Source organism: Numida meleagris, chromosome 4 (genome assembly GCF_002078875.1).
Source record: "Numida meleagris isolate 19003 breed g44 Domestic line chromosome 4, NumMel1.0, whole genome shotgun sequence".
In the NCBI taxonomy this organism is placed as follows: Eukaryota; Metazoa; Chordata; class Aves; order Galliformes; family Numididae; genus Numida; species Numida meleagris.
The window spans coordinates 92,143,464-92,169,173 of NC_034412.1; the positions used below are offsets into that span (position 1 = coordinate 92,143,464).

Genomic DNA, 25,710 nt, shown 5'->3' on the forward strand with positions numbered 1-25,710 from the left:
TTGTTTTTAAAACACAGGTTCCTTTCCAGGAAATGAACAGCCTTCATTTCAGAGCACAACAACTAACGTTGTTAGGATGCATACTGTGGGGAATACCATCATCTCAGGTATATTTGAGATTAGGAAAGGTAAGAGAAAAAGGCAGATTTCGGAGGGCAGGATGTAGGGGCTGTTCAATCAGGTTATTTGTATAAAAGCAAGCATGCAGCCCCGCGTGCTCAGAATCCAGTTCTGATGGCAACTGCTCAGCGAGCACGGATTGAAACCATCCCCTTCAGCTCCACCTCACTCTGCAGCCAAGTGGCTGCGTCTCTTCGTGCAGCTCTGGCTCACATTCATGGGATGGTAACAAGTGAACTCTAACTTTACCCACGGGGTTTTCCCAAGCTGACGTTTTGTCTCCACCTTCTGGGTGCAGCAGGATTCATACACACTTGAAAGAGCACCATGAATTCACACTCAGCAATGCAAAGTTCCCAGCATGTCTTTGAACAAATAGGGCCTAGCCAAAATAAGCATGGTGCTCATGTCTTGGCAATTCTCTAGAAGGACGTGGAATTCTGAACATACTGGAAGGGGGGAAAAAAAAAGGCTTCACAGATGTTAAATATCTTCAGAACGCTTTCAGAATTGTTCAGTCCTAATGTGGAGGATTTCTATTTAACTCACCTGGAGGATTACAGCACAATGACACGAGTACATGCAACCACTCTAAAGTCAAGGGAGGAAAGACTTGAAACTATGGGATGACACCGAAACTTTCAACTGGATCCACAGAACACGCCACATCCTCAATAAACGAGGCAGAACAAATTGCAAACTGTGAGACAGATTGATAAATAGAAAGTGGTTTCATCAGTTTATTGCTTTTTTTGCAACCTGAACTCTGCTGCCATTTGACGTATGGTCGAGCCCATGAAGGAATACCCAACGCCATACACACACTACAACACAGACCAATGTTTTATCACAAGCTACAAAACTGGTGGGAAAAAACAAAACAAAACAAAAAAGCCTAACCCCACATCAACATAATTTAAGAATCTGACAATAAATACAACATCTCCAAAAAGCTACTGGCATTTACATTAATCAACTGATTCTTTTTCAATGTACTGATTAAAGCAAAGTGGTAAGGGATCAAGTGCTCTGAAACACGTACTTCTGGTGTATTCAGGACATCCTCCCAATGCACACGTTCTGAACTCTGCAATTTCACTAAGAGCAAATGAAATTAAGGTACTCTGTTTCTAGCTTAAATACCGAGCGAAAATAATTAGCGCGTTTCAATATATTAACTAAAAGACCATCTGTATAAAACTCTTCAAACATGAAATATTTTTTAAATTAAACAATATCATTATTATACTTACAGGAAAACAAACTAGAAATTTATTGCTAGTACAAAAATTAACGTGTTTCGAGGAGGAAAAGTTAGATTAACATTATTGCTATGAACACAAACAGTGCCAGAGACGAGAATCTGATTTTGATATTTCCTTCTCATCCACCACTGGCTTTCAAAGACACACATGGGACTAAGGAAAGGGAAGGTCTGCAACTTCTTTTTCAGAACTAGGTTTTATGATCACGTGATGTTTTATTGCCTTTTTGTGTAACACCCAGAATCTGGCCGCTGCTCCTGTGTTTCAACATTATCATTCATTAGATCTCCTCTCCGGGGAAAAAAATAACTAAATAAAAAAAAAAAATCCACAACTACTATAATCTCAGTTTCCCTCATTAGGTATTGGAATATTTGAAACTCCATACTGTGTTTACCTTAGCCCATAACAAAAATATTTAAAAAAGAAAAAGTGGGAATGTTCATGATGTGGAGAGCCTATGACTCTAAGCAATGTTCCGAGGCCAACCATCAATCAATTTGCTAACAAGCCTCCCCCCAAAAAGCATTTTTCACATGCTGTAGGTTGAGTAGCAACACTCAGTGCAAACAGTCCTACCAACTACTCTACTAGTACCAAAACTAACAAGTAAACCTGCTTGCAGGGCTGTGCAGTCCAGTTTCTTTGCAATGCACTGACTTCCAGTCACAATAGCATATGTCCATATAGGTTGGGGTTTTGTTTTTCAAGAAGCATGCTGCTTTCAGCAAACATTTATCTTCTTACTAGGTCATATACTTTCTCAGTATGATCTTGTGGTTTTCTTCTACACACTCAGCCAGTTGCTGACTTAAAGCTTATCCGGGATAATTCAACCTCTCCCTTCAATTTAAACAGTCAACACTAGAGTTCATAACAGTTTACATCGAGGATAACCCTTAACGTAACAATAGCTGTAATTAATTACTAAAGGATCGTAAAGTAAACCAAGATAAATTTCAGCCTAGTCATAGATTCCATTATTGCTAAACAGAAGGTTTACACAAACCAATGTTTGATAGACCGAGCGATTCTCAAATCACTCTAGAAATGAAGAGGACAGATTCTGTATTAATGCCACTTCTTTACCTGGAGTAGCTGAACTCTGCTGCAAATCAACTACTTAGAAACATTCACCTGGGTCTGCAGGAATGGTCTGAAGGAAGGACCAGGTTCAGGCGACAGCCTCCTACTGGTTAACGTGATTTTACAACATGCCCTGGGGTCCAAAGGTGCCTCATGAAAAAGCAGGACTCTAACCCAATGCATGATGGCATCAAGGATTCTAACACCAAGTGTGGACACTGAAGTACTTACTCGTCAGTTGCTGCCACAACAGTTCCTTTTCCTTCACCTCCACTCCCACATTCCTCCTCCAAAAAAATATTAGCGCAAAAACAAAATTATATAAATATTTGAGGGAGAAACACAATGGCCAAGTTGTGAGAAGTGAGACTTGAGAAGCACACGCCTTTCTTTTCACGGCACGCATGAAAAGGAGTCATACACCAGGAACTGGATCCACAAAGACAGTCGTTCAATGGAACATGAATCTTCTACGCTGTTAGACAACTCTGGCTAGCATTGTGCGTACCATATACACATGAAAACAGGATCTCTGCTTTTCTTCTGACAACTTAAAAGGTTAAATATTTTAAATGGATCTCTTTCAACTCCGAGTTGTATTTACAGTTATCCACAAAAACGTGCAAAGTAAAATCTGATCCCAAAATAAATTTAAAAGTCCGACAAATTGAACTTGACATGAAAAAAAAAAAAATTAAGACAGCAGAGATTCCAAGTCCATTTTACACACGCTCTAAAGGTTGTTCCAACAAAACTTCTGGGAATTTAACAAATCCAAACCATGCTGCACTTCAATCACTAGCTGTCTTTGTTGCAGAATTCACAATGTATTCCACCAGTGAGGTCTTTAACAACTTTTTCTTTGACCAGTTTTTGCAGTAATTTTGTTTCACCTGTCACATTGTGCATCGTTTGTCTGTTCATGGCAGCCATGCAGAGGTTGTTGTAATAGTGCAAAGGTGTGCTGGGCTGGTCGAGGTCATACCCAAATCCTGCGATGCTTACTTCATCACACAAATGTGTGGCCAGAACAACTGCCATGACCCCAATTGTGGGTACGTTCTAAGAAGGGGAAAAAAAAAAATCCAACAAGAAGAAGTCTGTTGAATTCAAACGGCTTTAGATACTCTCTTTTTGGCAGTTTTACAACGCTTTACGATATTTAATGGATTTGCCTATTTCCTCGCTAAAAAATTAAGTCAGTCAAAAATTAAATCAATCAATTAAAACTTCAGTTCAAGGATCCAGTAAAACTAGAAATTTCAGGCCCAATATTAATACAACTTGAGTATTTGCCCTTCACAAGAATTTTGGCTTTTGACACTACATTTTTTCCTGTGAACTGAGGGCAGGATGCCCTATTACTATGTATTTTAACTGCAAGTGAACCCTTGGACAAGAAGCACTCTAACAGTATACTTAGAAAACTACTTCTCACTGAACAACAGTTGAAGAAGGTGAGTATACCAAATCATACACAGTCTACTTGTATCCTAATATATTACATTGTTTGTTTAAAGGAATATTTTGAGTTCTGAAGATCTTTCAAAACATCTCTGCGATACGTTAGCAATAACTGCTCTCACGCAACGTAAAAAGGCAATGGTTATTCGGTTCTTCTCATAGCTCAAGAGAACTACTGACACAATTTGACAAATAATTAAAATCTAACGAAAACGCGGTGTTTAATTAAATCAGGTGATTCATCACTCCACACAATTGCTAAAGCTAAGGTTACTGAGGGAGGATACACCCATCAGCTGCTACTGAGCATGAAGGCATGCACATAGGAACTCCCACAGTGGGAAGAACCTGCCAGTGGGAATCTGCTTTATACTTCTCCTGTTTCCATACTCTCTCTGCTTTTCCCACAGCTGGAGACATACCTGCCCATAGCTGACCTCTGGCTCAACTTAACAGTGCTGCTGTTAGCACACAGCTGAGTCAGGTGTACACTTTGAATATTCAACACTAGTCACAATGATGCATGAGTGAACACACTGCACTGGAATGAACTCATGTCTCACTGTATCTGAATGCTTTGTTCAACAGGCCATCTCCTCTCATCGCAGGCACAATACCTTACCTAAAAAAAAGTAAACTGAAACCCTCATTTGATTTTACACAAATGAAGAAAATACAAGTCTTCTGAGAGAGAGTTTGTTTCCTCATTCCTTCGTACCAGCCCTGGCACTGCATAAAACAACACTGAAAGAACCTTTATCAGTTTCTTATTTTAGTCCTTTACACAGTTTCTTTCTCCTAAAATGAAACTTCTTACCTTATCCCAACCCCAGAATATTGATCGAGGTTTGGGGAACTCTAGGATGTCCAGGGCTGTCTCTTTAACAATGACTGGATTGAGAATCCGAAATTGTTTTGATGTAAAAGGAATTTTCTTAGCAACTTCCTTCCAAAAGAAAAGTCGTATCCACAGAGACTAGGAGAAATAAATCAATAAATAGTTAGCTCAACAGAACCCGTGGCACTATGAAGTGTATCCGATGAGAGTTACAGAAGTCATCCCCTATATAGAAGAGAAATTCAGGAAACAGGTTACAGCTCAGATGGCTCAGGAATACCAGTACACTGCTCAAATGGCTGACCTAGTAGAGAGAAAACCTTCAAAGTGTTTGGAATGGCAGAGAGGGCAGCAGGAGGAAAGTCTGCTTATTCTGTTTGACTGCACTGTGTGTTTAATCAGTCAGCATATCCACCACCTCCTCCAGGAGCTTTGGACCCTCCCCAGCACAACTGGGCAGCAGCAGTATTTGAAGAAATGAGAAAGGGAATCAGTTTTCTACAAACATTAACCACGGCATTTTGAAGTAAGCCCTGGTCTTAAAACAATTGCTGAGGCTTTGAAGTGAGCAGCTGTTGTTTGACAGCAGCCACCAGTGATAGATGTACCACTTCAGACAAGGATTTACATTAGACTCAGCAAACTCAATTCTGATCTTGTGCCATTTGCAGACAATCAGATGCATGCTGATGCAAAAAGCAGCAGCAGATCAGGCTAATTAACAAATCCTTCCAAACAACGTGTAACAATGAAGAAATTACAAAATCTGTAGTTTTTTAAACAGGCTTTTCTGCTCTAAGGTGCAACTCCACAGCAGCTTAGACCGATCCAATGTCATTTGCTGCAGCCCCATCTTCCTGCCTGTGCGCTGAGTACCAGTGCCTGCACAGAAGGCTGATCCAGCTGAAAGCTCAATCCTTGAAACAATAAATAAAGACATTCAGTTTCCAGACCAATTCCCAAAACTGGCTCTCCGTAACAGCAAAAACAGCAGAGCAAGGAAAAAAGTGGGAATGCTCAGACACGGGGACAGAGAAGAATCACTGCAATCTGGTCTTGAATTGATGTAAACTGCTGCAGAGCCACATTCCCTTATGCTCCTTTTCAACATAAATACATTTTGTTTAATCATCCATAGCACGCGAACAATGAGGGGGAAAAGGCTTGGGAAAAGAACAGGACCAACAGGAGAGACCAACACTGTCCTGTCCCTGCTTAAAAAAAAAGAAAAATTGGGCAGCAGAAGTTCTGAAAATTGCACAAATTCATACATTCAAGAGTATCTCCTCTCCACAAAATATACTTAGAGTATTCAAAACAAGGCAATATCCCTGCACACACTCACTAAAGCACTAGTAGACAGTCACAGGTCTCTCATATGCTTTCACATTGGAAAATTAAATATATATTAGCACATATCACACAGAACTAAAAAGGAAACTTTGAGTAACTAGCCAAAAACAAAGAAAAACCTTGTGTTTTCCATGTGTGGACAGAAAAGCCTAGCTAGGGGGTTTCTACTTATGCAAAGGAACTGCTTGCAAATTGAAAGAGGTGAAAAACGACTGGTTTAAAGAGTCTGGAAACACGGAACTTTCCTGTTGGCCCTTTAGGGGTTTGTGCACTTTGTTTCGTGAGAAATGAGTGACCTCTTAATTCAGGAACCACACGTAAATGTGAACTAATGACTGCAATACAATTAGTTGCATGTATGCTCATTGCATCTGTACAGATGTCAGTGGTAAGAAAAAAAAAAAATGGGACTGGCATCCAAAAATCTCATTTCTACTTCAGGCTTTGCAGACTTGAACACATCACTTTAAATCTAACGTGAAATGAGTTCTGCTTCATTAAACACTCAATATGTCACGTAGCTTAGTGTCTGTAATCTACCAATATCTGCAGGAAAAAAAGAAGTTACTGTCAGCATGAGGCTTGACTCTGAGTGCTGTTACCAACTGTAACTAGGAGACAGCTAAAAAAAGAAAAACCACCAAAACCAAAGCTACATAAAAGATCCCCAATATAACAAATGAGGAAGTAATGCATCTGTTAACTTCTTAAACATTAGAAAACAGAAAACAAACAAAAATCACAGCTACGTGATGCTGTCTCTGTACGTACCAGCGTTTCATTTTTTACCATTGCTTGAAGCCAATTGAAATCAACACTTTTAAAGAGGACAGCCACGAATAAACTAGCAGGAGGATACTCGTGTTCAGAAAGCGGAGCTCCTTCTGGGTATGTCATCCTTATAGTAGTTTTGTTACCGACATGATCTGTGTATCCTTGAACTGGTGCATCATTTAACCTATACAAAATGTAGATAGAAACTGTAGTTAATAAGTACAGACTCATTAAAACATCAGACGCTAAGCAAAGAACTCTTTTTTTTTTCTTTGGCCCCCAGAGTTCTTAACAGAGCAGAGTACAGTGTTTTCTCAGTATCTCTGTGTTCCTCACTTCACACACTCTTCCATTCCTTATCTTTGAGAAGAAGCCAGTTCTATTTCTGGAGCATCTGGCAAAAGTGCAAAACTTCAAAAGGAAGAGCTTGAATAGAAAGGCAACTTAAACCAGCATTGCAGAATTTCACATTCTTTGCGTTGTGCCAACTCCATCTTAAAAGAGAGAAACGCACAGGCAGCTTCCTGCACAACTGTTTACACACACACGAGCATTACAAACAGAAAAGGCATTCAGATTATCCCTTGTCTACCACACAGGTCAGTGTAGCACATCCTGTGGGCTCACATCGCTCCAGCTCATCAGAATTTGAGAAGCTTGTAAGAGCAGCATCACCCAGCTCTGTCAGTTCTGCAGAATAGTAAAAACCCCTATCACCTTTACCTCATCAACAGTAAAGTCAACTTCAAGCTGCCAACCCTAGCCTCAAAGCACATTTAATGCAAATCCTCTGCCCTCTCCGTGCCAACATTTGCTCACCTCTGCACAAGAGACACTGACTCACTGCACCAACTCCCCCCTTTGTAAGAAGTCTTACTTTCAATACAAGCATATTCACATTTGTAATGTGTGATGTTGCATGACTCAAAATACAAAAAACAAGAGCTCAAACAGTAACATTCAGAAGACATGAACACAGGTCATATCCTGGACATTAGCAACTATGGGTAACTGTAGAAACCATGCACTGTTCCTGTAAATATAAGCATGCTGTACAGTGTGTAAACAAACTGTGTACTGACACACTACTTCATTTTTATTATGCTTTAAACAGTTGATTAAAAAAACCACTTCAAACAACCAAACAGACACAAATGAGTCCTAAAGGCTACTTCAGAAAGTTAAAATATATGCATGGATAAAGACAAGATTGCCTATTTGTCCAGGATCTCACTGGTTCCTACCTCAGTTCTGCCCATGGTCTCTGTTATCTGAAGTCCACAAATAATTACACAGAACACAAAATCTTGTATTTTGCTCCTAAGACTTGGAGTTCTATCCATGCACAAACACATTTCACAAAAGCACTTGCAGAAGCAGTCTGAAATGTTGCATAAGAAGTTGGAGACATTTTCTCCTCAAAAAACCACGTTTGCTAATAAGGTAAAGTAGTTTGAATCTTTAACTAGAAAAATACATACCTTATAACAATATCATACTGATTCAGTAAGTGACCTAGCTCTGATCCGTACAGAATTCCACCACTGCCAATAACAACACAACGCTTACAGTGTTTTGACTTCAAATCCTCCGGCAAATCGTGCTCTGGTAAGAGTTCGAGAAGGTTTTTAAGCTTATCAAAGAACCTGTGAAATCCAAAGGGAGGTCCGTATTTAAATAAAGCTTCATCTTCGTCTATATTTTTTCCTACAAAGGGAGGTATGTCCATGCTGTATTTCTCTGCAAATAACTTTCCCATTGCTTTTTTCACATATGAAGGTCGGCACTGCTCTTGCAACACAGCACGGGCATACTGTTGTGCTCTCTGAAAGAAAACATACACAGTTTCAGTCGGGAGCGCTAGCTTCAGGAACGGGAGAAAAGCTCTTAATGCAACCCACAGGGTGACCACCAGCAAAGAGTTTCAGAAAAAGAACTTTAACACGGGAACACAAGGCATTTTAAAGCAGTCACTAAATAACAAGCAGCACAGGGTGAAAACCTGCAAGTGAATGAGATGACTGGACAGAAGCTATCTGGAGTTTTTCCGACGAACAGATTAACTCAGTAAAGAGGTTAGTGAAAACTATACTTTCTTCAAGAGAGATCTTCCTTAAGAGCTGCTTGAGAATTCTTGCTAAAAGCAATGCAAAATTACCCTCACCCGTGCAATTCTGACACTTCAAGAGGAATTCTACTCCGCTGCTCAACTGCGTGACCTGAATTCTGCCTGTCCTAAGCTTTCAGCAGAGGGACACCAGCTGGTTCAAAGTTCTGTCAAACGGCAGGCTGGATTTGCTTAACTGATCGAAACGAAGCAGCACTTCTTCCCAGAGGTACTGCTGAAGTGGCTTTGCTAATGACTAAAACACAACCTGAAGAGGAATGCAAAGCGGGGGAGTTTTTGGTCTCCTTGCAAAAGGCAAATCACCAAAATAAAAAGGACCGTGGCACCAAGTTTCACAGAAAGTTTAAGCTGCAAGATAAACCACGATGGAGCTGTCTCATTAAAAAAAAGTTAATCGTGCATAGTTTTCAAAACTCTGTACTGGCAAGCTAGCATGTGAAGCGAGGTAGAAGAAAAACAGCAGAGGTAATGTTTTTCATCACTTAAAAAATACACCCTTTAGCATGCCCTCTTCCCTGATGTAACTCTGCTTATCTTTCATCCACTCTAATTCAAACTAAACCAACAAACACAAAAACAAGCACCACCAATGAAACCCCAGTTAGCAAAAGTTAGGGGAGCTGGGGGGCACGGTCAGAAAGAGATCCAGATCTGTTGCTATCTCAGTTCCCCTTCTGGACTGCTAAGGAAAGGGAAGTGCGCAAAGACAGGCACAGGAAGTGAGCTGGGCATCGTCTGCGGGGGTTTTTGTGTTGCTGTGTTTTCTGAAAAGAGATTACTCTACAGAACTACCTCTGCTGCAAAAGCCTCTGCAAGTCCAAGCGTGAACAATGCACTTCTTTCCGGGCACATCACAACGGAGCAACTTCATACTGCGCTTCACCAGCACCTGCATCTTCCGAAGAGCCTCATTTTTAAGGCTGCCAGCTAATAGCAATCACCAGCTGCTCCAAACTGTTTGCAATTGGCTACTACCTAGCTACACAAAAATGCAATTATTATTTCCTCCTCCTGCATCTAGCACAAACAAAACGAATCATGGGACAGCAATACGTACATGCCCGCATAAAGTTCAGGCTTGCATGGCTTGAGATGGATGTTGTTTGGAAGCAGGAACGCGTTACCAAGAAAAGAAATAAGTCGAATGAGAAGCAAAGAGGAGGCAAAGAGATTCACAAGGTGAACCTGTAGAAAAACCTACTAAATAAGGTGGGAGGTGCAGAAGGAAGGATGCACAGACAGTGACGCTGAGGGCTTCTGCTAAATATAAATTGTCTCCGGGCTGAGACGTTCAAAAACAGAATCATAACAACCCCAAGCTAAGCAATGCATCATGAAGAGCACGCAGGTCAAGTAGCAAAGGCAGAAAAATGTCAGGAAGAACTGAGAAAAAACCTTTACTGATCTCTGTTACACGAGCTTAAAAGCCACATGCAACGCTGCACTTGAAGTATTTGCTATCTTTAATAAATAAATGCATAAATAAAGAGCTGCACACTCCTACACATTTGACATACAAATCCAAAAACATTTGAGCATCTACAAGGTAAAGCAGATAGGGGAACTGGCTTAAGTAAAAATAAACTTTTGGTTTAACGCGTTGGGGCTGGGTGACTTATTTTTCATTTGCACGCATTTTCAGAACATGAGAGTTGGCACTGATGCCACAGAAAGGGAAACAGCGAGGAGCAGGGGAGAGCACTCCCTGAAACTGAGTGCCAACAGAAGGCTTGCAGAGAGCTTCTCTCCTTGGCAAATTTGGGCTGTCTCCTTGCAGCCCCCCTGTCCCTGCTGTTGCATGGAGCCAGCTGAGGAGCTGTGGCCTCGCCTGGGCTCTGGGTCTCCATGCAGGAAGCCCGGCTGCAGCTGCCTTTCTGGCATGCATGCAGGTCACTGCTCCAGCACTGACCCAGAGAACTCAATGTGCAGCAATCCTATCACCCTTATAACCCTCACTGTGACAATTAATAACACTTCGTTTCAACCAAGTGAAAAAAAAACAAAACAGAAAAACCCAAGGTACGAACCTTTACGCGATCGAAGTCCACATACGGTGTTTTTGTTCTGTCACATTCTTCAGGGTAAAAATGTAATTTGAGGATATAAAGGAAGCACCCTCCAAACACAAACAGTGCAAGAAATCTAGAAGACCAACGGGTTTATGCAGGGGTTAGGAGCGGGGTAAAAAGGAATCACTTTTTCCAGCAATTCACTAACTGCTAAATGAGGTTTTTTCTTTGCTTGTTTTTTTAATTAAGACAGCTGAAGAACTTCAGATGAATATTTGCATTCGATTCAGACCAACAAACCTATGTCCTTGTTCCTCCAACCTTTCACAATTCCTCAGAGCTATGTGCAGGAAAGTATGAAAACATACAGATGCTTTGATAAGAAAACCATCGCATGCCGACACTTCGATTTTGTGCAGTTCTCCACCCACATTCATGTATTTTAAATGCATCTCTGGTGGGTCAAACACTTCTCACGTACAGAAACCATGAAATTACTTCTCTTTTCATGCCATAAAGGAAATACTATTTTAAAATACGTCTTCTCATGCAAGTTAAAAAAAGGAGGGAAACCTCAAATTGCAAAGTTTTCAGCTAATGGTCACCATTCACAAGCAATACCTTCAACTCACTGGCAGGCCAGAATGCAAAATTTAGATGCTCGGGTTTACACTGAGAAGGCCAATTTAATTATTTCTTTTTTTCCTTTTGCACGTTTTGGGGATATAACCCTTTAAAACTGATTGACATTAGCTATCTGTAGTTTTGATCTACTCATTTCTCATTACTATGGAATCTCACTGTTGCTCTCCACTGTTGGCTCATTTCGTGCCTAAACCAACATGCAAAAATTAAACCCTTATTTGGTTAGATTGTGGTTCAGATACATAGTTTGAGCTTTATTATTGATTTTCATTTTAAATTTTAATTATTTCCTATGGTTTCCTAAGGTCTGTACACTCGTTTCCAAAAATACACAACCTAAGTGTTCGGTGCTTCTTGAAACTCATTCAGACAAATTTGGTACAGGTGCCCAAGATTTCAGGAAGAAAAATAAAAAAGACTCAAGACTTGGCATTGGTACTTATCTGTATCTCAAAAGGACTGCAAGCACTTGTGAGCAAAGTACTGGAATCTCACAACGCCTAGGGACAATGTTTAAAACTACAAGGCAGTCTGAGCTCTTCAGAGTGCTCGAGGTGCCCTGACAGAAGCTGTGTGCTTAACCCTCCCTTCAGCTCCTGTGGCAATCCCATACCTTGATTTCTGCATCCTTTTTGTAACTTCCCAAGCTAGGGGAGAGCAACTGCCTCTATATTACCATTGCAAAGACACTTACTTGCGAGTACCTTTTAAAAACCAGATTGGTCTTCTCATCTTCATGTGCAGCTATCTTATACCATTGCACAGGAGGCGAACAATCACTTTTCAGCTTTACAGAGTTATCGTCACTCAGCATTGCTGTGAAAAGAAGACAAAACATTTTATCACAACTTTTTCCAAATGGACAAAACGTTCAGAGGACACTGAATGACTGCTGACTTGCTTTGTTTGCCAGCAAAGACTGTGATTCTTACTTACTATGATTATCATGTCAGGAATACTGAATCCCTCCTGTCTGCCTTACGATCAAGAGTACGCTCATTTCAGATGCACTGACAGGAAATGATTCTAAGAACATACAGATGTTTCCATGTATAGCTCTTTGTACTCTTCACAAGCCTGAAGTCTAATAATTGCAGCTACCTCAGTTACTATCAAACACTTCTGCCTGATCCTGGCTAAACACCGTCTTGTTTATCCACTCATCATCCGAAGCATACTGCAGTATACTGCAGCCCCAGCAACGTGGTGAACAGTGTTAGAGCAGCAAGAGCCAGAACGGACACACAGAAGCTCTGCCTGCAGGGCAGCACGGCCAGGAGGCTGCCAGCACTGCAGCAGCTGCCGTGCCCAGCAGCAGCAGCAGCTCCCCTCTCATGACTGCTGTGAGCCCAACAGGAGGTCAAAACACCCCCACACGGATGGGCAAGTCACTCATCATTAGCTAACGAGATGCAATCTCGCCACTTCGCAGGAGACGGTTTGCAAGGGCCCGCAAGCTTCTATCAGCAGGCTGCAGTTCTGAATGTTCAGCGCTCCCTTTGATCGCAAAACCACGGAAGGCACAGCGCGGTCCTCCGCAGCGTAGGAGCTCAGCCCTACTCGTTCCCTTTCATCTCAGCCCTCCCTGCTCTCTTGCCAAGAACTAGTGCAAGAAAGTTTAAAAAAATAAAAATAAAAACTGCCTCTTTGAACCACTGTCCATTTGAGCAACCAATGTTCTCACACATGAGGACGAAGGAGCTGATGAGGCAGAGGGGCTCCCACGCCAGTTCTCAAATTGCAGCCCATGGAAATCTCTGGGATACCTAATTCAGAAGATGACCCAAAGTCTCCTTCTCTTTGTGCCGCCACAGCGGTCAGAAGCCACGAACAGCTGGAACAAGGCAGAGCTCAATGCCAGCATCCTCTATCCTTTGAAGAGCACGCAACGGTTAAATGACACTGCAGTGCCACCTGCAAGCAGCCATATTGTCATCTCCCACAGAACAACATTAAGGCAAAAAAAAAAAAAAAAGATGTGTTTTTTTGCCAGCAGAAATCTTTACCACTCAATTCAAACACAGTAATATCAAAGCAACCAAGTCACCCGAGAACCTCCAAATACTCACCTGGCTGTATTTATTAATTGCACAGACTCTCTTGAGATGTCACACTCATCGGTAGCTCTTTGTAACAAAGCAGCAATACCTTACTCAACACTTGTAGTAAGTCTGAAAGCACTGCACAAACAGAGGCCATTATGCTTGTCGTGGGACAAGGTAAACCTAAACTCAAGGTCTAAGCAACAGCCAAGGTCCCCCGGAACGCAAGCAGTTAAGCTGGAAATCCAATCCAGCCTCAAGCTCCCATACCACCGGCCGGGACACGTGCAGCAGGTCACAGGGAACCTCCCAAGCCTTACAAGCTCATCATTTGCTCAGAGCAATATCTTGTCTTTACTGGCTGCATCTACACTATTGAATAAGAATAGCACCAAGGAGCAAAAATGGGTTTTGATACTGCCACCGCCCCAGTCACCCACATTTATAAGTCAGCTTTGCTCTCAGCTAAGACTTGCAGCAAACCAAATACGTTTGCACGGGTAGAGATCTAGCACGCTTCTGGAAAATTTGCTGCAAGAGCCATCATGTAAAGGCAGTATGGATCACCGAGCTGAACTGCTCTACCTTGAGATGTGCAGCACCACCCCGACAGCACCCGCACGATCCCCTCGTGCTCCAGGACACGACACACACATCCTTCCTGCCACACCGTGCGGATAAGACAACTAAGAACCCCTCACCACTGCTTGGGACCCAGTACCTTTCAACCCACATGTCTCAGAGGCGGCAGGTATCACACGGAGATCATGGTGCCTGGGAGCAGCCTCAGCTCCTGGGGCCGGCCGATGCGGTCTCGTACAGAGCACGATGCGAGCAGAGCGCACCGGAGAACAGCAGAGAACATAAAGAGAGGCTCGCAGAACACGTGCAAAGTCCAGGATTGCTCCACGTACTGCGGAGAGTACACGTAGCCAGGTCACCTCGGAGACTGGCTCAGACTAGCACGAGCAAGGGGCACTCGGCAGTGTTTGACAAGAGGGAAGCGGATCACTCCCTGATACGGACGGCTTTACTGCACGGATGCGATCACCCAGCGCCGTGCATGCCCAAGTTGCAAAGTACAATAAAACCATAATCGCATCTATCGCTTCCACACGTCTCTCTATGCAAACCTGGGGCAAAGGATAAAATAGAGCCTTTCTTTGAGGAAGAAAAAAGGTTGATTGAAAGACAGGAAATAAGCGTCAGCAACTTTCCCCAAAGGACAACGCAGGTAATAATCATCTCTCAGGTAAACAATATAGAGGTAATTTGATCGCCGTCTATAGGAACCTAGATCAGAGACATTTCTGCATGAAAGGGCAACTATCAAAGCAGGTATCAGAGGATCCTGATATGAAGAAATTATTGCGGTAACTCACCAAGTGATACTGTGAGTTCTGGCCCTGGTATCGGCCAAATTTACAAAAGAATACGCTCCGCACTGAGTACATGTTTGAATCGGATCCATAAAGTTTTATGGCTTGAATTACAAGGGAACGAGGAAGAACCTTGCTGCCCTTGCTTTGTTCAGAGCGGGTTTTCATTTGTTTGCCAATTAGTCCGTCCTATTCTAGGACCCAGGTTTCACTGCAATTTGACAGCAAACGCTCGCTGGTGAAAGCCTGCCCAACACACATAAAACTTTATATTGCCAAACAGCAACAACTGCAGTCACCCTGCAGCACTGAACGAGGCGGCCAATCTCCTCTGCAGGATAAACCATCAAAGAGCAGCCTGCAAACAGTAAGCTCTTAGTAACTTCCACGGATGAGAACTTCCAGCTACAGAACTGGAGACAGCCATCCTACAAAAGATGCGCTCTTCATGAAGCCTTTCAAAACAAAGGTAGGGCCGCAGAGATCTGAAAGGGAAGGAACCAAGGGGAGGAGAGCGATGAGGACAGAAGGGGATTAGCGAGGAACGCAACCTTAAATAACCAGGTTCTAGAGCAGTAAGTTTTCCCTGCCTCTAAGCAACGTAAATTCCAGCCATCCCCAAACAGTTGCTTCGCTCATCCTAGACGTGCAGAAAGCAAGCCAGCTTACTGAACGTGGAAAAACAGGATTGCATCCATCAGCTCAGCACATTCTTTCTGAGTCCAACTCTTATTATTTAGTATACTCAATGTTTTTACTTCGCCTGCTAATGTCTAAAATAATGTCAGTTCTCGTTTCATTTGTAACAGGCTATTTCAGGCTGATTTTTATCAGCTCTGTTTACTTCAGATGACTCCTATCCTGATTGAGTGAAAATACACAGACACATATAAGTCCAGTGCAGTAATTCTTTTAAAATCCCTTGGACATCGATCCCGCACTCTTAACGGAGCCAATAAACATCTCCCCCTCACTGGAATGGCAGAGGCAAGGCAGTAACAAGCACCTGGAAGGGCATCTCTCCCAGCGTCCTCATGAGCTCCCAAAAAAGTCTGAATTCAGAGACAACCGTGGCAGCAACAAAACCGAGCACAGATGACGAGCTGTGCCTACAGCACGCTGCGTAGACGCAGGTTTTGTTGTTGCATACAGTCACCACGGTGCCCTCGCAGAAAGGAGCAGGGCTATGGGTTGCTGCGAGAGTCATAAACACAAATGTCCCAATTTGCGTACAAAAGACGTCTCAGTAGTAATGCTGTATTACAATCACAGTCTGCACTGATATTTCTATAGCTACTCATTGTGGTGTAATTAGCGAGGACTCCGGGGACCTAAATTTGCTATTCATCTACTGAACTTAAGCAATCTCTGTAAAGCTGCTGTGAAAGCTGAATTGGCCATCGGCACGAATGCACTCCAAAGCTTTTTGTGGTGTTATTCTTTTCACCGTAATTCACATTTGTCTCCCTGTTATTCTTAAGCAGACAAGATTTCATCACTTAGAGTAGTTCAGAAGCAATTAATTTAAGTCTTTGGAACTTCTGAGCCTTTTTCTGTGGGGATGCCAAGAAACAAAGCTCAGCACGTGTCAAGTTGTTGCATGAGCACTGCCACACCCTGAGAAATTATGTACAGCACCCGGATAAACCCACAAGCAAAGACAAGGGCTGTCAGCCCGTTGTTTCAGCGCTACTAGCCACGCTACCCATGGAGGCAGAACCAGAGCAGCCTGCAGGGAAGTGCAGGAGGAGACATTCCTCCATCCATCACCATGCTCTCATTCAGGACCGGAGCTACAACCCCACGCAGGAGGTGTTGTTTCCACTTACCTCCCTCACTCTGTCAATTCAAGGACACTCCAGGCTCCCCGTGCACCACGGCTGTAGTTAGCAGCCTCTAGGGCTGAGCTTGGCATTATTATGATGGCAGCTACTGTGGCAAAACAAGTGTCTCTGTACAGGCAAGAACTGAAGTCACAGAGTTACTGCTAGGAGGCAACTCTGTTCATGAAGGAATGCGTCTACCCAATCTCAGTATCAATACCTGCACGTGGACAAGAAAATGTACAGAACTGGAAGGGACTCCACAGCGTGACGGAGCCCAACCCAGTCTCACCTGAACCCCCAGGGAAGCTGCCCTAGGCAAGCCAGGACAAGAGCTGCCTTCTGTCCTATAGCTATATGGCATCTAGCACAACATCAACCACATCTGAAGCTACTAGGAGCTGAGAAAACCAACTACCGCTCTCTCTGGCAGCATGCTGGGAAGCGGTAGGAACAGCCAGGAGACAGGCCATCTCAAGATCATAGGGCACTACACAGCTCTCGAAGCTCACAGGGAATGATCAGGAAGCTTGCAGTATAAAGTCCATGGCGACTGAAAACTGAAAGACACACCTTTATCAAGTAATTACTAGGTAAGAGCAATAGAGCTTGAACAGGCAGTGAAACAGATGGCGATACTACCACAAAGCACGTGCTCCTTCCATGCCCCCTCCTCCAAATCAGATTTCCAAATCACTTTCCTTCAAGAAAGCAAATGACAAAAATTAAGCAACAACTCCAACCACACCGTGAGCACCTGCCAAAGTTTTGCCCATGAGAAAGGCTACATATTTTGTTGTCATTACTGACCAAATTGATGATACTATATCCATCTTGAAAGCTTTATGATGAAGAGCAATGCTTTAACTGGATGTTATTAAGCTGGGTAACAAAGGGAGAATTAGATGGGTTAAAATTTATAGTTGAATTTTACTTGCTTCTGCAGTACTGAAAACCATAGAGATCACAGATTACAAGTGCAAAGATGGAAACAACTACAAAAAGGTGGAAATGGTTGACTAGGTGGTAGTTCTTGTGGTCTGCACCTGTTAAACACAGCCTCTCAGAGGGAGAAGAATTTAAAAAGAAAAGGAGGTAACAGATTCATGAAGAACCCAATTCAGAAATCTGTATAAAACTCCCACAATCCCACTCCACATCCTCAAAACCTGCTGCTCCCTGCTACGAGACGCTGGCATTTATGCTCAAGGTGCTCTCTCTTCCAAGTCTCCCAAACCAATCCACGATGCCTTCAGATCCTTCCTACACTTTCAGACTTCACTCTCTCTTAACTGGAAAGATTAAACCATAAGGCAAGAATTTTGCAAATAATCTCTGTTCCATTTTAAAGAAATCATACTAAACAATGATTTAGTTTAATCAACGGTGGATGAAGCCCCTTTCCAATATTCAGGGAGAGAAAAAAAGAGTAATACAAAGCATAAAGACATTGGAGCTAAAGATAGCTAGTTGTGCAACTCACTACACAGGGAGGACTCAGCAGCTGCAAACGCTGTGTGGTCAAACTGTCACCTTAGAACCACAGTGAAGCAGAAGCATTCTCATCCATCCAAATCATGGGGTCTTTCCTAAAAACAAAACCAGTTTTGAAATAAACTCTCACATGAATTTCAAGAACCTGTTATTAGACAAACAACCGGCTTGGAACAACATATGAGCACTCTCCAGCAAGAGACACTCAAAAACTGCACCGCAGTGAAGGGCTGTCTTCCTTTCCAACACTTCTGCTGCGCTGAATCCTGACTTCCACGCCAGATTTTAAACACGGATTTTAAGGACCAACTGAAAAGCCAACTGAAAAACTGCCCAGATGTTGAAATTGGATCTCAGACCTACACAGTGAAAGTAAAAATCCTTTTAGCTGAATGGGCCCACTCGACTAGAGTAACAAAATATACAGGAAAGAGTGGGAAAGGAGAAGAAACAGTTTATTCCGAAGGAACTGCTCCCACTAGGAAATCTCATTCTGTAACACAAACTGAAACATTCTCTAACACTTTCCCTCAGTGGCACACAGCAATGATCCCTGAAAACTAGAAGCATGGGGAGAAATTCCTGAGATATTTAAGATTTGAGGCAGGCTTATCAGGGAGGTGCAGAAGAATGGAACTGTTGGGTTACAGCAGCATTGGGCGTTTATCTTCAAATAATTCTTTGATCATCTTCTTAGCAGAAATGGTCATGAAACATGACAGGCAGCCTAGGAGCTGGTACAGATTAGACTGCTGCTTTTCAATAGGGAAGAAAAGAACCTGCAACTAAAGTTAAAAATTAAGAGACTTTTGTCAATTATTTCCTCTGTAGCCACTTTACCCACAGTGAAGTTGGTACTTTAACACAGATGTAGGATAAAACTTCTCTGGATTTATCTGTTTAGTAGCTACTACTATTGAAAGAAAAACAAGCACCTGACAGAGATGCTTCTCCTGACCAACAGTAGAGTCTGCTGCTTCAGCTGATTTAATAAAGGCAGCAGAAACAATACTTCCTTGATGGCAAAAAGTTTAGCCTGTAATATGGTTATCAGCCCCCACAACAGGACATTTAATCGCATTATAGTGCGTCTCACAAAATGAACTGTAACTGGTAAGGCTTTTTAATCAGACAATAAGATGTAAAAACCAATGTACCTTGTACAACCTGCAATTCATTTGGTCAAGATTAGTCTTCTCAGAAAATGAGAGTGTGTAATGCTGAAAGGAGGAGTCCGTGGAACCATCAGAGCAGCTAGCAAGATGCTCTCAAAGGCACCGGCAGGTTTGCAGGCAAAAGTTATTTTGGTTGAAGCCACGAAAACCAGCAAGAAGCAACTGCAACTCAGAGATGTAGCCAGTTTTCTCTCCACGCCATATAGTGCCCTACTTTCATTTCTTCTGACCACTCAATGGCGAACCCCACATCCTTACTACAACATCAGTGACCAATTAACTCATGAAGTAATTAATAACCTTGTTATAATTGTGTCCATTTGCCCAGTCTTTCCCTCAAGGAAGGATATACGTAGCTAGGCTACAATTTTCTCATAACCTTGGGTCATCCTGATCCAGCATATAACAATTTGTTCCAGCCCAAATCTGGTGCAATTATTGCCATAATTAGAAATATTGAGAGTGTGACACGTCCTGAAGGAATGCTTCCTTCCAGGAAGCTTTTTGAACATTAACAGTTCCTGCTAAAATCATGTTGTAAGAGAACGACTGGTTCTGAATGATGATTCAGTGTTCAAAACGGGGCTCACCTTCCACATCTGACTCCTACCTTGGCACTCTCTGCCTTAATCAAACCTTCCAAACTTTTCTAAGCTTTGCTATGAAACTTCTCTCAAGTGCTCCACACTGAGGACCAGCAAACATCTCTAAGAGATAAACACAAGAATTATCAACAAGACGCCCTTCCGACACCTAGGAGGGCAACCAATGCCTTGTGATAGAAGAAAACGATACCTGAATTTGGAATTTTTCTGGCTTCCAAACATGCCACAGAAGGTCAGGATTCCAGCCAAGCAAGAATCAACAGGTGAGCCAAAGCACTGCCGTTGTAAAAAGCATCGTATTAAAGAGTTAGACTTCTTTCTTGAAAATGAACCCTCCTTTTTATGGGTTACTTGTGTAGGAAGCAGCATTCAGAACTCGAGGTCAGCCACTGGGTATCAGCTGAAGCAGGCAAACGTGCACGAAGAACCGGAGCAAGCGCACCAAGCTGCGCTTGGAAGGCCTTCCTATGCACATCTCACGTGCTCCTCTCCACAGCACCTTCTCTCTGAACCACAATTCGTGCAGATGCAGAAGCGCTGCTCTGCAGAAGAGCTGCAGCTGCCAGGGGAGGAGGAAGAAAGCACAGTATATCAGCACTGCACCCACCACAAGCTGGGTAAGTTCATGTTGCACAAGCGGGAGGCATTTCTGAGCCCTTGCAAAGAAGCCAAAACAAATGAAATCTTTCCCCTTACATGGGAATTTTGAAGAATAAATCACCCCTAAGGAAATGGTTCGAAAAGACAGGGCATAGCATTCATCTTTACTGGGCTAAGGAAACATGCCAGCAGACTTACACAGCCAAGATGTTTCATATTACAACTGAATTATGCAGCAGAATAGCACGGAACAACTGGTAATTATGGAACAATGTTAATGGCACAGCAGCATTTTTACCACTGTATCATCTAACACTCCAAGAGACCATGGCAAAAGTCACACTTGAGCCTATACAAGCAGAAGAGCCAATGCCAGAAGCGTCCATGAGGAAAGGCTTAACATTAATTGCAATATTGCAAAGAATGGTGCTACAATCAATTTCAGTGGCTAACTTCTGAAGTCAAGGCTTCAGGACAGGGTGAACTGTTGGGATGGTGAATGAAGGGCTGCTCCCGCAGAGAGCTAGACTTGTTTCGTTCACCAAACAGGTTGTGAGTTTGTTCTTAGACATACCACGCATTTAAACACCAAAGACGAAAGCAAACAAACAAAAGGAGAACCTTAGCGCACAATGGTCATGAATAAATACGGACTAAGAGCAAAAGATGCCTGAGCAGCAAAGAAACAGCCTTCCCATAGAAGCAATGGAAACTGACACAAGTTTTAAGAAAATCCTTAATAATTCATTGATGACCTTATGAGAGAGTTGTCTGCAATGGGGAGACTTGCCGTTGAGAAGTCCTTCATCTGAATCACCGCTGTGCAGCCCCAAAGCATCTGATGCACCCTCTGCAGGCACTTTAACCTCCTGGGTTTGAGTAAGATTTGTCCAGACTCACTTGTCCTTTGAAAACTACTCCACGACAAATTTGAAGTTTTGGTTGAGCCTCTCTCAATAACTTCACCTTTACCAAAGCACAAGACCTTCTGAAGCTTTCTACCATTTCCTACTTCAGCAAAACCACCAGCTCTCCAACTCCCGCAACTCCGCAGTGAGCTTAGCACCAAACGGCCCTTTCCACAGCTGTCAGAGACACACGTAAAACAACACAAATTAAACATCTGTAGCCCTCTTTCCTCGCTGAAAGGAAGTTTCTGCTCTCGCATGTCATTTTCTTACATCCTGTCCCTATTTGTCTATCAACTGTTGGGCTGATTTAGTAGCAACCCATGGGAGGAAGGAAGGGCATCGCTTCCCTGAACAACCCAGGAAACCAAAGCCAAGGAAAACCCATTCCTCATTGTCCAAAGGAAGCTGCCAACGCACCAAGCCCTTGCACTCTTCAGCTGCATTCTGACCTTCCAACGAAACTCCATGCGCTCAGCAGTGACCAGATGTTTCCTGGGGCTTGAAGTGGAAGGGAGATAGGAGACAGCAACCCGGCTGCAGCAAAATGGATGGAGCACCACTTGGCATAGAGGGAACTGGAGCACCATGTCTAAACAAGGAGTTGGACTTGATCCTCAGGGTCCCTTCCAACTCAGGAAGTTCTATGATTCCATGATATCAGGAGCCGCGTCTGACCAGATCCAGCATAAGGCAGACTTAAAAATACACATCTAGTAGAGACACATAAATATACATTCACATAAGAGCATTTATCTCAACCAGTTGTCTTCAGAACAAAAAGATACGCACCTCTGAATGTTAACATTCAGAGTTATGGCAAAACCAGCCAGGGGGTAGCTATTTACCACTGATTTTATCATAGACATGTGGAATCGTTAAGGTCGGAAAAGACCTCTGAGATGACCCAGTCCGACCCCAGCCCACCCCCACCATGCCCACTGTCCACATCCCTCCGTGCCACATCTCCACGGTTCTTGAAGCCCTCCGGGGACAGCGACCACACCACTCCCTGGGCAGCCGGTGCATCACCGCTCTTTTGCATAAGAACTCTTTCCTCGTATCCAACCTGAAAGCCGCACGATGGACATTTCCCATCCATTTCCATCACTACCGACAGCTGTCAAACAAACCTCTCCCCTCCACCACCCTTGTATTTTGACCTTGTCCACCAAAACAGAACGACACAACCCATCGAGGCACCAAAACTCGCCCTCCCTGAGCAGCGCAGGAGATGGGAAGATTTTGGCAGCGGCAGCAGCGCTAAAGCCATTCCTGGTTCGCCTCTATCGCCCGGGATACGCACCGGGGGAGGGGAGAAGGCGGCTGCCACGTCCCGGCGGTGCGGGCACCACTGAGGGCAAAGCCCCCTCGCTCCCTCAGCCCTCGGGAAAAAAATAAAACGCAAAAAATTCCCCTCACCAAACCCAGCCCCGCTGCCCCATACCGCCGCCTCCCCCCGCGCCCGTACCCGCCCGCAGCGGCCTCCCCGAGCCCGGCCCTCCGCTGGACTCTACCTGCGCTGGGCTCGGCCCGGACACTTCGCCTCCGCATCGGGGCGGGCAGGCGGGCGGCCCCGCCGCAGGTAACGGCTCCGCGGGAGCCGGCGGGGGCGGCGGGGGCAGCGCCGCGGCACGTGGCGGAGCGCAGCCAATGGCGGAGGGGCGGGCGGAGGTGACAGGCGGCGGCGGGGCCTGCGCGCTGAGGGGCGCGCTGCGGAGCCGAGGGAACCCGGCGCCCTCCGCAAGGGGAGCCCGCCGCCCTGCGCCCTGAGGGGAGCGCCTCTCCGCGGGGTGCGGGCCCGCCGGCCCACCCGTCCGTCTCTTTTCTTTCTTTTCCCCCTAGCCTAAATTGCACATTTTTCATTCTTTCTGCAAAAACAAACAAACAAACAAACAAAAAAACCCAATATGTATATATTTCGGACCTTCCCACAGCTGCTGAGGACCTTTTCTTTCCGATAAGCCATGACAATACACCTGATGTAGTGGCCCTCGGTACATTGCGCGCATGCAAAGGAGCGCTCAGCTTGCAGGAGGGGAGGAGCGCCCTCACAGCCCCTTCTGGCGTTTCCATAGCACTCTGAGTAACACCCTGAGCCACAAGGAAAGAAAATAAATGGGCTGGGGAAAAAAAAAAAAAAAACGAAAAACACAACACTGGAGCAAAGCTAAATAGCCTGTGCAGCAGCTGCAGGCGAGAGCTGATTAAGTGAGAAAATAGATGAGGCCATTACGGATTGCGTTAGCTAGGAGTGTGTCTTCTTGATATCATACTTACTGCTGTGGTGTCTGAAAATTAGCCCCTAATATCAAGGATTGCTGCAAAGCAGAAGCAACACGGAAATAATTTACTGAGTTCAGTTTTGGCTCCCCCTCTGCAAGAAAGGAATGGAGGCCCTGGAGTGTGTCCTGAGCAGGGCAGTGGAGCTGTGAGGGGTCTGGAGCACAAGTCTGACGGGGAGCAGCTGAGGGAGCTGGGATGATTCAGTCTGCAGAAGAGGAGGCTCAGGGGAGACGATACTGCTCTCTGCAACTTCCTGAAAGGAGGTGGGAGCAAAATGGGGGTTGGCCTCTTCTCCCAGGTAACAGTGATAGGACGAGAGGGAATGGCCTTAATTTGCACCAGGAGAGGTTCAGGATGGATATTAGGAAACATTTCTTCTCAGAAAGAGTGGTGATGCATTGGCACAGGCTGCCCAGGGAGGTGATGGAGTCACCATCACTGGAAGTGTTCAAGAATGGTGTACATGTGGCACTGAGGGATGTGGTCAGTGGGCATGGTGGGGGTGGATTGATGGTTGGACTAGATGATCTTAGAGGTCTTTTCCAACCTTAATGATTCTGTGATTCTATGAAAGTGGAGACGGAATATTGAGTGTATAGAGATGGGAGTGGGGCAGACTGCACACGTGTGATGTTTCCCTGAGTGTTTGATTTGGGATGTACATGGTGCCTGGAGCTTCCCAGGCAGGTGCCAGCAGGCAGCCTGGTAATTCAGAAGTCCCCCCCAGAAGCAGCTTTCCCTTAAACCTTAAGGCTTAATGCTTAAAAACTAGTGTCAGGTGTCATTCACAGTTCAGGAGGTGTGATACGGACAAGGTATTCTCACCCATGAGAATAACTGCAAAAGTTGGAAAATGCCCACAATTTTCAGATAGGCACATACATTCCCTTACTGCAGAGTACTGGACAAGCTCACGCCCTGAAGGAGGACTTAAATTATTTTGAACTTTAAACCAAATTTAAATGCAGATATACGCCTTAGCCACATGTTTGTGTCTTCTTCATAGTTCTTGCTAAATTGTGTCCCTAGTCTCTACAACAGATAGTACATCACTTTTGTGTTCTGTTGGGTGTTTGATGTTTGGTTTATAGTCAGGGCAGATCCTTGATCACTGTTTGTACAGCTCTAGGGAAAATTTATATGTTTCAGGAAAAAAAAAAAATCCCATCTCAATTTTTTCAGCCTTGGACATAACCAAGCACAGAAGATTCCTTTAGGCTTAGCTCTTATTTCTAGTCCTCTATAATTGCAAGCAACCATTCATTGCTTTGGACTTACAGATGAAGCCAGAAGATGCAAATAAAGACCCCGACTGTGCAGCAAGGCATGCCCCAGGGTGTCACAGGGCCGGCCACATCAGGCTTCGGCCAGCAAACAACCAGGCTTTGAAGCAGCCTTGAAGAAGAGCAGCTGCAACAAAGATGCATTATATTCTTCTTTAGTCAAAAACAGCAGGAGTGATCTCAGTGGATGAGCAGTCTGCACGTAGCTCAAACTGCTGGGCCCTGCTGGCAAAGCAGATGGGGGAGAGACAGACAGAATCTCATCAGACATCATACTAGGATCATTCCCATGATCCAGAGTGGTTGTAGACAGAGACATGCAGATGCTTAAACATACAGTTAGGCATGGAAAGGGGATTTTAAGTTCATCTGGGCAATTCTTTGCTGAATCAATGGGAGAGGCACCAGAGTGCTTCTGAAAACCTAACCATAC

At 44.0% G+C, this 25,710-nt stretch overlaps 1 protein-coding gene and 1 long non-coding RNA gene across 23 annotated transcripts in view; one reads left to right on the forward strand and one right to left on the reverse strand.

The window, feature by feature from the left end:
- ST3GAL5 (ST3 beta-galactoside alpha-2,3-sialyltransferase 5) lies at positions 833 to 23,726 on the reverse strand. Of its 21 annotated transcripts, none has more exons than XM_021396599.1 (8): positions 23,226 to 23,345; positions 22,161 to 22,421; positions 12,387 to 12,498; positions 11,056 to 11,170; positions 8,382 to 8,725; positions 6,898 to 7,084; positions 4,753 to 4,911; positions 833 to 3,533 (listed from the first exon to the last, which is right to left on the reverse strand). In XM_021396599.1, the coding sequence occupies exons 3-8, from the start codon at positions 12,494 to 12,496 to the stop codon at positions 3,270 to 3,272; spliced, it is 1,179 nt and encodes a 392-aa protein (XP_021252274.1). In that variant the 5' UTR covers positions 12,497 to 12,498; positions 22,161 to 22,421; positions 23,226 to 23,345; the 3' UTR covers positions 833 to 3,269. The 21 variants fall into 21 exon arrangements, with proteins under 21 accessions (XP_021252274.1, XP_021252284.1, XP_021252271.1 ...); XM_021396609.1 differs by having other exon boundaries at positions 12,377 to 12,498; XM_021396596.1 differs by lacking the exons at positions 22,161 to 22,421; positions 23,226 to 23,345 and adding an exon at positions 23,636 to 23,726.
- The window catches only part of LOC110398713, a 37,969-nt gene continuing 27,699 nt past the window's right edge, over positions 15,441 to 25,710 (forward strand). For both annotated transcript variants that reach the window (XR_002438570.1, XR_002438571.1), the window contains exon 1: positions 15,441 to 15,572. This is a non-coding gene — a long non-coding RNA (uncharacterized LOC110398713). The remainder of the gene's footprint in view (positions 15,573 to 25,710) is intronic.